General features: G+C 38.9%; 1 protein-coding gene across 5 annotated transcripts in view; it reads left to right on the plus strand.

The window, feature by feature from the left end:
• Nucleotides 1-14,920, plus strand: part of carmil2 (capping protein regulator and myosin 1 linker 2) — a 119,957-nt gene that overhangs the window by 77,003 nt on the left and 28,034 nt on the right. For 4 of the 5 annotated variants that reach the window (XM_051931514.1, XM_051931516.1, XM_051931517.1 and 1 more), the window contains one exon: nucleotides 190-1,202. In XM_051931514.1, the coding sequence (XP_051787474.1) occupies nucleotides 190-1,202 (1,013 nt within the window). The remainder of the gene's footprint in view (nucleotides 1-189; nucleotides 1,203-14,920) is intronic. The other variant, XM_028809416.2, reaches the window with a different exon arrangement.

Raw genomic sequence — 14,920 nt, forward strand, 5'->3', positions numbered from 1 at the left:
GTTAAATGGAGCATGACCAGGTTACTTGCAGACCAGTGAATGTCAGTTTTCTGTCTTTAGAAATGTTCTATTTACTGAGTACTGAACCAAGCCTCTATTCTACTGTTTCTGCTTTGTTCTTGTTTATTGTTTTCCCAGTTCCTTCTAGTTCCCTTTCTTTTTTTTCTTTTCCTTCTTCTCAATTGACAGTGAGTACTAATCTACATCCTCTCCTGTTGCCTCTATTCTTATATGTCCTGTATTGTTTCTGTTCTTTCCCAATTTTTCTGTATATGCTGTACTTTCATTCGTTTTCTGTACATACTTTTCATATACTTTTTCTTATTAATTTTGCCTTGTCCATATTGTATCCTCTCCATATAATTTTTCTTTTACTTCTCTCTCTTTCTCTTTCTTTCTCTCTCTCTTTATCTTCCTCTCTCTGTGTAATTTGTATCCTTCATGCCTTCATTTCCTCCCTTTTTATTTATACCTTCAATACTCTCTCTCTTCCTTATTTTTCTGTACTTCTCCATACCTCTGCTTTATCCTTTAAATTCTTCCTTATCCTCTCTCTGGTTCCCTTTCATTTCTCTATAACTTCCCTCCACAATGTGTATATGGTACCGTTTCTCTTCTATTCTGGTTCTCTCTTATCTTGCTATTCCTTCCCTCTCACCCTTAAACTCCCCCTTTGTCTCCACCTTCTTTGCCTCTTTGCATATCTCTTTTGTTGTTCTTTTTTTAAGACCCACATTATGTTGTTCTCTCTTTGTGCTTTCATTTTTCCTTTCCTTCTTCCCCCCTATTCTTTACTTGCCTCTTTCAATTTACATCTGTGTATTTGTCTTTATCCCCCTAATGTTATTCTTCACTCTCTCTCTCTGCCTGTGTTCCCCACCCTTCATCTCTCCCCACCCTTTTCCCTCTCCCTATTTCTTTCCCTCCCCCCAGATCAGGGAGAGCTGGACGCAGACTCCCAGCAGGAGGATACCAAAGGCAGTGGTGGTTCCGATCAGCTGTCAGTCAGCAGGCCTCTGACGAAGTCCCGCCCCGCCTCCTCAGAGGATGCTGCTCTTAGCAACAGTCTGCCTCCCAGCTCAGAGCCTGCATCTCCTCAGCGCCTTATGGACCTGCCCATTGAAGGACAGAGACTGCAGCATTACACGCGAGCTAGGCCAAGACCAAATCGCAGGAACAAGCAACCTCCCAGCAAGCCCAATGTAAGAAACTGTTACTTTTATTAATGCCTTGTATTTCTGCCATTTGGGAAGGGACAATGCTGATGGTAATAACAACAGCACAAGGGAAGGGGTTGGAATCTCAGCATGTAACCTGGCTGCATTATAGGGCAAGCTAGGCATGCATTTGCTGCTTTGCATTTCTTTGCTAGTGCCTGTGCAGGGAGAGGATGAAGCAGGGCTCTTGTTCAACCAAAGACATGTTGGGATTAAGGCAGTCGGGTGAGGGCTACTGCTGCTGCTGCTGCTGCAAGTGTCGCTGCGTTTTAATTATTAATGCTTATTACATGAAAAGCAGGCTTTGCTTATGGTAGATGAGTTTACACTTGGATTAAGTAGAGATCCTTAAAACTGCAAGTTTTAATTTCTCATCTAAGAATTAAATGTGTCAAAAGCGTATTATTTGAATAAATGAGCTTTTTTGTTTCCTTATGGTGTATCACTGTTTTACAGTGTTGCTGTAATGCATACTGTGTCTGCTTTGTATGACTGAGACATTTCAGTAAATTATTTTTTGCTAGGAAGCAATGAATTTACATTCATATAATGTGATATTTTTCTGCAAAGGGAAGTGTAGTCAATATGAAATCTTTATTGTTATTAATAAAGGATTCAGGTTTGTCAAGGAGGTCTATAATGATGTTAAGCCAAATGGTGTCACAATTCTCTGGGGAGGAATTGGAATGACACAAACCTGTTTACAATCCACGATCAGAAGACAGGGGCTTCAAAGGAGGACCCTCCTTCCTCTGCCGCACCAGACTGTATGCGTGCGCCTGTTTGTGCGTGTGTGCGTGCGTGTGTGTGTATGTGTGTATGTGTGTGCAAGGGAAAACCAATGCATGCAGTAAGAAGCTAGCAGCTGGGGCAGAAAGAAAGACAGAGAATGCAGGTTTCCTGTAGCATTTGTGCATTGCAAGGTACTGCATATTAATCAACACAATCAGCTGGGAATGAGTTACACACATCCCCCCAATTCTTTGGAAAATGAACAGTGATCTTGTTACCGTGGCGGGGGTGTGTGAATACGGAGAATAGAATTGAAGGGCAAGGAAACAGACACAAATAGTGTGCAATTGCAACTGTGATACAGGGAGCATTTCTGTGCACATTATACAGCAACATGTCCACATGGCAAGTAAATAATTTTATGGATATAAGCATATTCTGTAAGATGTTAACCTAGCATAATCCTGTACAGTGTTAAATGATTTTTCCCAAATGATTTCACTTTTTATAAGCAGATTCTACCATTTACAGTAGGTTCCACAATAATACACAATAAATCTATATTACTGTAAGTCAGAGAATTTTAAAAATGATTTTGAGTTGCCTTCTGTTGTGTAGTCAGGATGTTGAATGTTATCTCATAACATAGTAAAATGTACTTAAGACATTAAAACAGAAAAAATTCAATAAAACCACATATAATATCCATCCATCCATTTTCCAACCCGCTGAATCCGAACACAGGGTCACGGGGGTCTGCTGGAGCCAATCCCAGCCAACACAGGGCACAAGGCAGGAACCAATCCCGGGCAGGGTGCCAACCCACCGCAGTTATGATTTTTTAAAAATAAATTATAACTTGTGAATGTTCTATAGAGCACTGTAATACAAACCAATTTCACATATACAGTATGTGTGAAAATAATTTATGTGCATTACAAACACATTTTGCAGCCTCTAAACTTATATTGTTCAAGGGACTCAGTGATAGTTTGTCTCATGACACTAGTGTGAATTGTGGAGTAAGCTCAATTTGGGGACTGAATTCATCTTGAAGATATACAGCACTGCTAAAATCTGATCTTCTATCAAAAGATAGTGTGGTGTCATGGCAGTTACTCTGTTAAAATTCTCTGTCACAGGAGCCCATTACCTAGCAATTGTCTACAAGAGTACCGTAAGAGTTTCTAGAATGGAAACTACCCTAGCAAGTGATGGAATTAAAGCAATAATTTAAACAGAGATATAGAGCAAATGGGGCCTAGGGGTATCCTTTTAAACTCCCAAGGATATTTATATGTAGACCATAATCACCGTAATCTCTGACATACAGTATTTGTAAGTTATACTGTTCTCACACATCACATCTCTGATAATGGCTACCACTGTATCATTTTAGGATTGTCGTGTGTCAAATTACATCTCTGAAATTTTAGGTGGAAGGGGTTTAGGTGTGAAGCATTGACATAAATTAAGGTGTCTTTGTTGTTTTCATAATGTCTGCACCAAGATGGGGTCTTCCAAGAGCTTGTTTCTAAGCAAGATACATTTAGAATGTAGAGAATGAAAACATCTGAATTTGCAGACGCATATTGATTAAGCAAACTGAAATGGGTTAGTAGCTTTGACTTAGTACCTCCCTGTCACTTATGTTTAAACACAAGTAATACCTCGTTTAGAGGTCTCACTTGAAAAAGCAATAACAAAATTTAACTGACCATCACTCAGTTTCTGGTTCTTAGTGGTTCTTGTTTTGAGGTGGAAAGACAGTTGTGGAAACTGGCCCGGACACAGACAGGCAGACACCGATGGTTTACCACCACACACGCCTTTATTAAACATTACTATTATTTACACTATGTACAAGTAACGCACAACCCAGTGCCCCAGCACCAATCACCCTCAAGTCCAGGCTTTACAAAATGCCCCTCTTTGTGACCACCTCCACTCCTCTCCTCTGAGCTCCGTCCTCTTCCACCCGATTCCAGCCATCGAATGGAGGGAGGCGGCCCCTTTTATATTCACCTGGACGTGCTCCAGGTGCCTCCCAATGAACTTCTGCTGCCATTCCCTGGTGTGACGGAAGTGTCGGCTGTGCACCCGGAAGCACTCTGTCCCTGGTCTTTGTTCCCCCAGTACTTCCGGGTGTGGCGGAAGTGCTGAGGACCAAGGCTGTCCTGGCATTTGGGCGCCCCCTGGTGGTGACCACGGGCCCCTATAGGGTTGAGCTTCCATGCTCCTTTCCCGTGGTCCCCATAGCCACCAGGGCGGTCGCCCCCTCGTGGTCCGGAGGAGGCGTAATCCCTCCTTCGGTCCTTCTGTGCGTCCCGGCTGGGTACCGCCCCCAGCCGCTCGCTACACAGTATAAATTGGAACTTGACCACCAGCAAAAATCGAGGCTAATAACAGAATTGGCCACCGGTTTTCTGCTATGTAGGCCATCATTCAAACTGCTGAACAAATGAAGTTCAGAAAAAGTGATACACTGTAATTACAGATGATAGGACACAATATGAGAGAAGAGGTATTCCAAATCAGTAGATGAAATGATACTAACGTATGCAAAGGCAACAGCTTATTCCTTTAGAGATCTGATAAAGTACTAACCACAAACAAGCTAAACAAGGCAGAATGAAATGTGTTATCGTTTGTAAGCTTTCTTTGACCATCAGGTGGTTATAGGTGGTATCTAATCCCACAGCAAGGTTTATTAATTAGTTTAGTCTCTACATGTAGTAAATGCTTTTTATTCACTGCCTTTATCTTTTGGCATAGGCTTGAATATTTAATACTACAATGGGGAACTGATAGTAGAATTTGAGAAGATGATTTAAACTCTTTATAAGTGAAGGCCTAAACCCTTCAAGCCACCTGTTTTATTGTGCTGTAAGCTGATAGAGATTCTGTTCCAGTAGACCCAAAACAGCCAGTAAAACAGAAAGATCACAAGGAGCAAAAACTTGTATTATATACATGTAATTAATTGGTATATGTTAGATAAATTAAAAAATGAATTCTGCAATCACACTTGATGCAGATAGTGTTACAGTTCAACTTGCCTTTCATCACTTAATCTTTTAGTGGCAACATAATCGTTTACAGGTCTATAATAGGGTTGTTTTTAAGCTTCTGCATTGTTTTACTGAGCACTTCTTTTCCATATTAAGCTGAAAACTCCAGGTGCCCAAAGATGTCAAAATGTCTGGGTAGGTGATTACAAGTGGAATGAATACTTTGGAGAGAGAATCAGCATCAGTAATGTGACGCTATGGTGGTAAATCTTATTTGGATTAAGCACAATACTGTACCAAAATATTTAGAGAGGTGCAGTGGAAGCTGAAAACTAATCTTAAGATATCTACACATGCATTATTATTTAGACAAAACTGCATGGTAATTGAAGAAGTGGTTTTTACAATAACAATTCTCTATTGCAAAATTGGAAGCTAACTGTAGCTTCACAATAACATAGCCATCTTGGCATTCCACTTAACGCACATGTTTGAGAAAGTGCAAAGCTAAAACAAGAGTATTGTGAAAAAAAACGTGTACAGGCAGGGTGAATGTGTCCTCTTTATACAGATAATTATTGAGAACAGGATTTGCACTCAGGATGCTAAATCTATGATGTAACTGTAATAACCACTGCACCATCCTTGTTAATCTTTATGGTGGATTTCTCTGAAGATAAAGCCAGAAATATTGACAATACTTGTCTTTGATTCGATATTCTCAGGAAGTTGTCACCATGTCCCATGGATCCACTGTCAGGACACTAGAGACAAAATCCTTAAGAAACTGAATTAGTCCTGTATTTTGAATGGAGTCAAACCACACATGAATTTTCTGTAAGACTGGACAGTTAATCTGGATAACCAGCATGATGGTGTAAGGCAATCCCATTTTAAGAAAACAGTGAATGCAAGTGTTTACACTGAAATCAAGAGCAGCTTGACCAAAAGCTACAGCTTTAATGGATAAACTCTGTCATCTTGCAAGTAGAGTACATATTTATATGTACCCTGCAATAGTGTACATTTAAAAAAATATAAGCATAATGTATAAAAACGTTCATCTTTGGAAAAAATATCAAGGATTCTTTTAGGTAGTAAAGTTTACGGGTTTTTGCTTTGCGTCATCCCCCACCATAACCTGTCTTCTATGGAGGAGGAGTGAAAGCTTTAGATTTGTCCCTTGATACTGAAAACATCGATATCTCGATGGTGGGTGTGTGTGTCTGTGTGTCACAGTTTCTTGAGAGTGGTCTACAGCTTAAATGGCTAGACAGAAAAATACCAAACTCAAAACTTAAGCCTGTTATGAGATGATGATGTGCTGATTAGTTTTTGAGCCAAATTGAACAAGAGAAAGAGGCACTCTAGAGGAGCCCTCAAATACTGTAATTCTGCAATTAATTATGAATTCTTCTTGTGAATTGCTATGTAATGACCTATTTTATAATTAGAAAGGTCAGCATCAGAACAGTAAATAATTACTGAAATGTTACAGAGTAGTTCGAGTAACTTGGTTCCTGGGGCGCAAAGCCTACTGATGCTCATATCTGATTTTTTTTTTTTTTTTGCTTAGGACTATTAGCCTAATTTAAATGAAAAAAGTTAGTTGTATTGATTTTTCAGATTACCCCTAAAAATACAACAAGTACAAAATTGCAAGCATTTTTGACTAGGGATACATAAAATATCTGTACAAATTAAATGTGAGATGCAAAAATAATAAATATGAGAAGAAATTGCACATACTGTACACAAAGTTTTAAAGCATTTTTTTTTTTACTTGAAGAGTTCTGATTTTTCCAAAATGGAATTTAAAAACCTAACCCTAAAAATCTTCCATACATTGCTGAAATTGCTGACATTTTGCATTCCTGTTGTAAGTACAAACTGACCTTCAGAATATGCTGTAAATAACATCACTAAAAAACATTGAGACAGGTTGGTCACAGAAACCACACAAATCACAATGTGACGGTTCGGGTCCCACTCTATGCTCTCTCTTCCAGATTTGGGAGCCTGTTGAACCCAACACCATCAATAGTTATGACTGGGATGAGCTGGACAAATGAGGACACCACATGAAGCAAGGTGAAGGTGCAAAAGTGATCAGTGCTTTTATTAACAACAAAAAAAAAAAACAAAAATGGTGTCCACAGTGCAGTGCTCAAAGTTAATAAATAAATAAATAATCCATTAAAAAAGGGTGAATGTGGACAGTAAAAATCCAATAAATAATTCCATTAAAAACGAGGTTAAAATACTGGCAGAAACAGTTCTTTTTTTAAAAACCTGGTACCTTTCCCTTTATCTGGTGGCTCCTCTGCTTATCCCTCACAGGCTTTGCAGCAGATGAGTTGCCCTTTTGCAGCTGACCTTCCACAGGTCTGATTGCCTTCCATCCCATGGCTACGTACAGGCTCTCTCTGGACCTCTCTCGCACTTCTCCTTTTAAAATGGGGACGTGGTACAGGTGTGACGATTAGCATCTCCTGTCATTAATTATGACCACGGGCGATTCTGCACCTGTTCCCTTAAGTGTGGGACTGCCTGCATTGCTCCTGAGAACCGCTCCTGCCACGCTACCACACTCCTTCCTTAAAGCCATGAGTGTGGTGATTGTTTATTTTAAAATGGCGCCGATCAGCCACAGACCTCACTTTACCACAAACAGGTTTAAGTCAACAGTCCATGTGATTATGTTTTTAGCTTCCTATTTGACTGTGACAAGAGAGGACACTTGTGATGTTAAACATTCAGAATAACTATACAGAACTATTCTTTTAATAACAAAATAAAGCTCCTAAGAGGGATCACACAATTAAGAACGCAAGGTGACACTAAACAGACAAACTAACAAACCCATAGCCTCTCTGGACTTAGCTGTTGATGTCTGTTTATCATTATAATAGCTTGCTCCCTAATTCTCAGCTCCTCATTCTCTGTCTCTCTCTCTCTCTCTCTCTCTTTCTTTTTCTTTGTCAGCTCTGGCTACCTCTTCCCACCATTTGAGCTTTGGCCCCTGATTCTCCTCTAAGCCCTAGAGTAAGCAGTAACTTTGCCTATACCATATAGAGACAGGACTTGCAGGCAACCATCATGCACCCTTCCTTAAATAGACTACCCTATGCTGCATCCTAGTAGACATATAGGAAAATACTGGCCTCCTGTTGGTGTTCACTGAACCTAGAATGAACAATCTGGGTCCACATTCCCCAACTATTGGCCATGTACTTTCACCTGTCAGTCCTGATGACTTAAAACCTTTTGCCTTTTCTCCATGACCTTTATGAATGGTGCCCTTGCCTGTTTGGGGGCATTTAATCAACATTCAGGACTCATCTGTCTCTAGCAGCCACCATGTACCCACAGTGGCATGTTCACAACTTCCCCTAGCTGTTATTGTAGTTCTCTCCCTCTGCCTAGGAGATCCACTGTGAGTTTTTATTCTGCATTTTCCCACCTTGGTGCACCCATGTCCTGGAAAACTCTTTTCAGGCAAACACAATTTCATGCCAATGTAAGTCAGAATAAGTTATTATAATTAAATTAGAATGTTGGGCAGTTGAAATGAGAACAATACTCTTTATGTATCTTTAGAAGGCTGAGGAGTCCAGTCCTCAAGCTACATACTGTATAACCTAAGCCACTAAATTAAAATTAATTGAAGTGGCACTCAATGAAATATTGCAGGGGGTTGACTTTTCATTATTACTGTTGTAAAATTATACAAAGACAAAGAGTAAGAGTTGAGGCTCTATCCGGAGACTCCATTTAATGTCTTGTCTTGAAATAAAAACAAAAAAATAGTTATAAAGACAACAGTTTTGTGTTGAAAGCTAGTCCTTTGTTGGTGGCTTAGTCATGGAATTATGTCCTCTTCCAAAGCTGGTTCTGTACTGAATGCTCACTTCCAGGAGGTGCAAGGTTTACATCTGGTGGGGAGCAGAAGAGGCAGGCTTGTGGTGATTGCACCAGCAGTGACATCAGTTGTTCTTTGAAGGCTTCTCCTTCACTTTAGAGGAAAAGCAAACTGGATTAATTCTGGTGCATCACTTTCTCCACGAATAAACCTGAACCATTACCCATAAGACATTTACGAAGTATGCATGATTAGCACTATAAAGAGAATATAAAACTGTTCATGGCATTTATTAATTCAATGCAACATGTGTACTATGTTTTTTTTGTTGCTGTTGTATAAATGTATGATTTATGCAAATATATTATATATTATTACACAAATATGTCAGCAGCCATAACACATTCACTTCAGAACAGGTCATCCTCCTTAAGCAAAGTATGTATGGGTCCGGTTAGTACTTGGATGGGAGACCAACCCGGAAAAGCTTGGGTTGGTGCTGGAAGAGGTGTTGGCGGGGCCAGGAGAAGGTGCTTACCCTGTGGTCTGAATGTGGATTCCAATGCATCAGTGCATTGATGGGGACACTGTCCTGTAAAAATAGTGTCGTCCTTCGGATGGGACGTAAAACCGAGGGCCTGGCTCTGTGAGGTCATAAAGGATCTCTGTGCATCCTTCATAAAGAGTAGGGTGTATCCCAATGTCCTGGCTAAATTGCCTACCACGGCCTGGTCATTCTGGCCCCCTAATAATCCCCTGTGTCTAATTGGCTAAGTATCTCTCACCTATTTCACCACCTAACAGCTATTGTGTGGTGAGTGCACTGGAGCAAAAATGGCTGACATTGCATCAGTCAGGTGGTTGTTACACATTAGTGGTTGTTAAAGTGGCTCCTCACTCGCTATGTAAAGTGCTTTGAGTAGTGAGAAAAGTGCTATGCAAATGTAAAGAATTATTATTATTATTAAATATATTGAGAGAAAACCTTGCAGGATCTATGTATGTTTTTCCTTAAATTATTCTTAGCAAATGTTTTGTAACAAGTTCAGTTACATTTCTTGATTCATGCCTTTTCTTTACCTACTTTGTTCCAGAAAAGGTTGAGGGTCTCTACATTTTTCAGCACAGCAAATACTGTTAACTCTAAGACTGCAACTCTTACTTCTTATTTCCTAATGTGACAGAGGCCTACCAGCATGACAATAAATAAACATATTATACATTCTTCCTTTTTAAGCATTGCAGAAAAGTATTGTAAACTGCCTATGGAAAATTATATATAGCTTCCAGTTAAGGCTATGTCACATAATGTGACTTTTTCAACAATTTTTAGTCATAGCCTTTATTTACATAATGTTAGAGAGTCAGAGACACTTAGCTCCCATGAAGCTGATTGCATAATGTAAGATATCTAGCTACTCTCTCCTACTAGTCTGCGACCTTCTCCAATAAAATCAAACATCTTTGATTTTATGTTTAGTCGTAGTGCTGGACTCTGTATGCATGACAGCTGAAAACCAATTAATACTCATCTGGAAGTACAGTGTATAGAATGCAGCAACAAGGAATAAAGAATGCAGGTGTTTTGGACCTCACAATCAGAAGTGAAAATCAGAAAAAATAGGGCTAAGATAACAGCTAAACTCGCCTTAACTGTTAACTCTTCATACGGTGCCATTTGTGTTAAGCAGCACACTACTGGCTGTGTGACATGGCCAGGCATTTTCAGTTCTTTAAATTGGCATGGTCTGGCAACAAGATCAGTATTGCAATCGGCAACTATGATACACCCCATGACTAGAAGCCATGTAATGTGATATCGACTTTAGAAATAAAAAACAAATGTTACAAGATATGATCAAATTAAAAATGCAAATCACAATAAAAGAAAATCTAATTTATTTATCACATATAATTATACACACAGTACAATATGTAGTGAAATGCTTAATTGCTAAACTCCAAGACTATGCATTAGAAGAAGGATATAAAACACAATAAGCAATAAATACACAACTCTGTAAATATAAATAAAATCAGTACAATATGTAAAATGGCAGCAGTAGTGGGCATTATATTAATATTATAAACAATAGGGCACCATGTAGCTCTAGGTACAGTGCTCATTTAGGATGCCTATAGACTATGGAAATGAGCTATTCCTTAGTCTCTCTGAACTGATTTTCAGGCAGAGGTAATGTTTCCCAGACTACAACACAGAGAAAAAGCCATTGTCGGAACAGCTGGCATATTGTATAATTTTCTTTGCCTACATTGCCTAATATAGATGTCCTCAAAGATAAAGAGTGCACACCCAGTGATTCATTCAGCTGACCACACCACTTTCTGCAGAGCCATGTGGTCCTGCTGTGTGCTGATTCTAAACCAGGCTGTAATATTTCCTGTCATGATACTTTCCATGGTGGATATGTAGAGGTTCTTCAGTATCTGGGAGAGCAGCCTGAAAATCCCTTTTCTTCACCAAGGGATAAATGTGCTTGGACCATGCCAGGTCCTTTGTGATGTGGACACTGAAGTATCTGAAATACAGTAGGTGGAGTGAAACATACTTGATTTTTCTGCCATATTTCAGATATCCGTGTTGTTCAGTTTGACAGTTATAGTTTACAAATGAACAATGGGAGAAAGAAAGAGTAGAATGACACGAGATCACAGAAGAAGAATAACTCAAAGTATTCTGTACATGACCCTCTAAAATAATCTTCAGAGGATGTCAAGTGAATGTCATAACATACAGTATATACAAATATACAGTATTTTTAATTCCTACAGTACAGTATATCTGTTAACTTATGTGAGAATAGTAGTGTGACTCATTATAAATGATTAAGTATGAGTGGTTAAAAATAACCGATCATCTATAAATATATGGGGGATATATAATTTTTATGGTCTATATTGCTTTTGCAGTGTTTAAGCTTTTTTTAAATTGTCCAGCATCTTTAAATCAAGGAGATATGACATTTTCACAAAAAAGGATTTTGATTTATTTAGTGGTTCTTCTCATATTTGGCACTATTCAGAAGATTGAATATTTAGTACGTTTACATAAAATTTCTGGCTATGCCCAGAGCTTGTTTTGTCTTAGTGTAAGTGTGAAACTTTGTAAACAAATTCACAATTAATGAGTGCTTACTTTCTGATGCTGAGATTAGGTCTGGTAAGAAAAGAGGCATGTCTTCATATGAAGATAAAAAACTGTGAATTTGATTGATTTAATTTTCAGAAAAAAAGTTAAAGTTATTTTTTCAAAAAAAACGTAGCGTAATCAATATATACTATTCAAACACCATGTAACTAAAAGTAGGATCGGATGCTCATCTAAATGTATTAACAACATGATAACAAAAGGTGATATGACACGTTTTTTTCAGTATAATGAGAGTCATGTTTCAACACCATACTCATATTAATATTGTGTGTAAACTCCCTGTGCTCTAATACAGGCACCACTCTGGCATACTTAAAGTCATTCAGATGACATATAACCTTCTGTCATTCTATGTCCTTTCAACCTGGTGACACAACTGGTCAAGATTTATCACCAGTGGTTGAGCAGATTTAACTGGGGAGAGGTCCAGTGACCATGCTGGCCAAGGAAGTTTTGAACAGTCTCTATAGAATATTGAGTTGCATGGTTGCAATGTGTCCTGTTGTAAGAACACATTTCCTATTTCACTCTGGAATGAATCAGGGCTGGTGTGATCATGTACATGACATAGGAACCACTAGTCAATGTCCCCTCTGCAAACACCAGATGTGAACAAGAACTATAACTGACAGCACCCCACACCATGACACCTGGCATGGTCCCTGTGTGTTGCAGTCATATACACAATGAACACTACTGCTCAGCAGGCCCCTGTTGGACAAGTACAATACCATCTCTCATTTCCAGGAATAATCTGCTTTCATTACTACAGATGACAGACCTCTATTCTTCCCTCCACTCAGTTTGTGATGACAAGAAGGTGGTAGTCATTCCAAGGGCACACATGATAGCAGTCAAGCTTTCAGAAGATGACTGCACATGCTTTAAGTGGTCAGTTCTGAGGTGACAGTGGTTCCAATTTATTCTGTTGTGGCTGTTTGGTCACAGCCAACCTTTCGCAGGCCCCAGTCTTGACATACATTTGTACGTCTGGGCTAACCAGAACCATGTCTTTTCTTTCTGTCACCTTCAATGCCATTGCTCTGTGAAACTCTCTTTTACAATTTATTTTGCTTTATGCTTCACATAGGCCCAATATACGACTTCACTCAAGCATTTTAAATTGCACAAATGGAGCATACTGAGATCTACAAGGCACTAAGAACGCTACTCTATAGCAGGTTGTTACATAACCGAACTTTTGAACACCACATATTGATAATGGCAGTGGTTTGATCTTTACCACTGACTTTGGTGTTAGGATCAAGTGGGACATTGGCTCAAGGGGAGACGGGGTTGTGCTGACATACCAACCCCCTGCTGTTGCCTCTTAACGCTCAATAATAATCCTTCCACTGTTTCACATACAGAAACCTTTTTACAACTTTCATTTCCTCTATAGATAATTTTGGTTATCTTCTAGAGGCTCAGCCAGACACCACAAACAACTGCAGCAAGAACCTCACTAAATTTCAGAACAGTATTATTGAAGGGCGGTGTGTACAATGTGCAAGGAATTAATCAGTGTGAGCTTATGAGCCACACTTATTGGGAATTCCTTGTTCAGTGGGAACTATTGCATGACCTTGTCCCCATCATGAGTAGGGTTCAATCGACCTACCCACACCTCTTGGAACACGTTGATCCATTCAGTGCAGACATCTAAGGACATCACAGAACAGTTATTGCTCAATCTCATAGGTCACTCATGAATACAACGCTGTGATGTCCATCCCTACTACATTCCACAGTGGATAACTGAATCTGTGGGAATAGGAAATTGCATATAGCAAGGATTTACTGTATTACAGTATTCTAAGCTGGGATCCTTCTTGGTATGCTTTTTTCACTTTATCATAGTGCATTTATCTTTGTATCACATATTTACCTTCAAAGACTTGGACTGCATTGACAAGATTTTATGTAATGTATTTGTATGTGTGTATAATGTGTGAGACTGATCATGTGTTTGTTGTATTGTGTCTTGAATAGACACTGAAGATGTAATGTTAGCTAAACATAGGGGTTATGTTGGAAGTCACTTCCAGTTTTATACCTAGTTTCATATACTGTAATCTAGAATGCATTTCTCCAGTGTGAAATAGCATGGCTGTTAATTGGTTTAGCATCCTGGGTTTAAGTCTTACTCTCAGTCTTTGGTACCACATCCCTTGTTTCCATGTGTATTATTCAGGTACTCTGATTTTCCTCCCATATGCCAAATATGTGACTCTTCGGTTAATTGGGGGGTCTACATTTGTTCTATGATTGTGTGTGTGTATGTATGTGTGTGCGTGTGTATGTGAGTGCATTCTGCCATTGGCTGATGGGGTTAGTTCATGCTTTCAAGTAGTGCTGGGCAGTATGACCAAAATTCTATATCACGGTATTTTTCAAAATGATACCGGTTTCACGGTATTGGACGGTATTTTTTTCCCATGCATGAGTGGATGTTAACCACATTTCCCACTGCAATTACTGGCTAAGAATAACCTATTCCACTGTCATGAGAATTGTACATTGTACAAAAAAACATTTTAATGTGCACACAAGTATTAATACAGGTTTGTATGGCCCCATAAAGTGATAGTTTTCAAGGGGGTGGCACTAATGAAGAGAAGGAATCACATTGCATGACAGTTGCATTCAAAATATAGAACCTTTTTATTGACCAAAGTTTGCAAACAACTTAAACTAAAATTTTGAAAAACATATTTTCAACCATCCAAAGAGGCATTTCAACTCAAATATCCAGAGGTGCTTGTCAAAAGTTGTATTGCACTGAACATGTCTTGGAAAAGGAGTAAATAGTAAATATTTTTCGTAAACCAACTACACTTTGTTAATGTTAACAATCTCTGTCTACTGACATGTTAAAGTGACTTTTTAAACAACTTTACCATCATTAAACTGCATAATATTTAAA

This window comes from Erpetoichthys calabaricus, chromosome 9 (genome assembly GCF_900747795.2).
Source record: "Erpetoichthys calabaricus chromosome 9, fErpCal1.3, whole genome shotgun sequence".
NCBI lineage: Eukaryota > Metazoa > Chordata > Cladistia > Polypteriformes > Polypteridae > Erpetoichthys > Erpetoichthys calabaricus.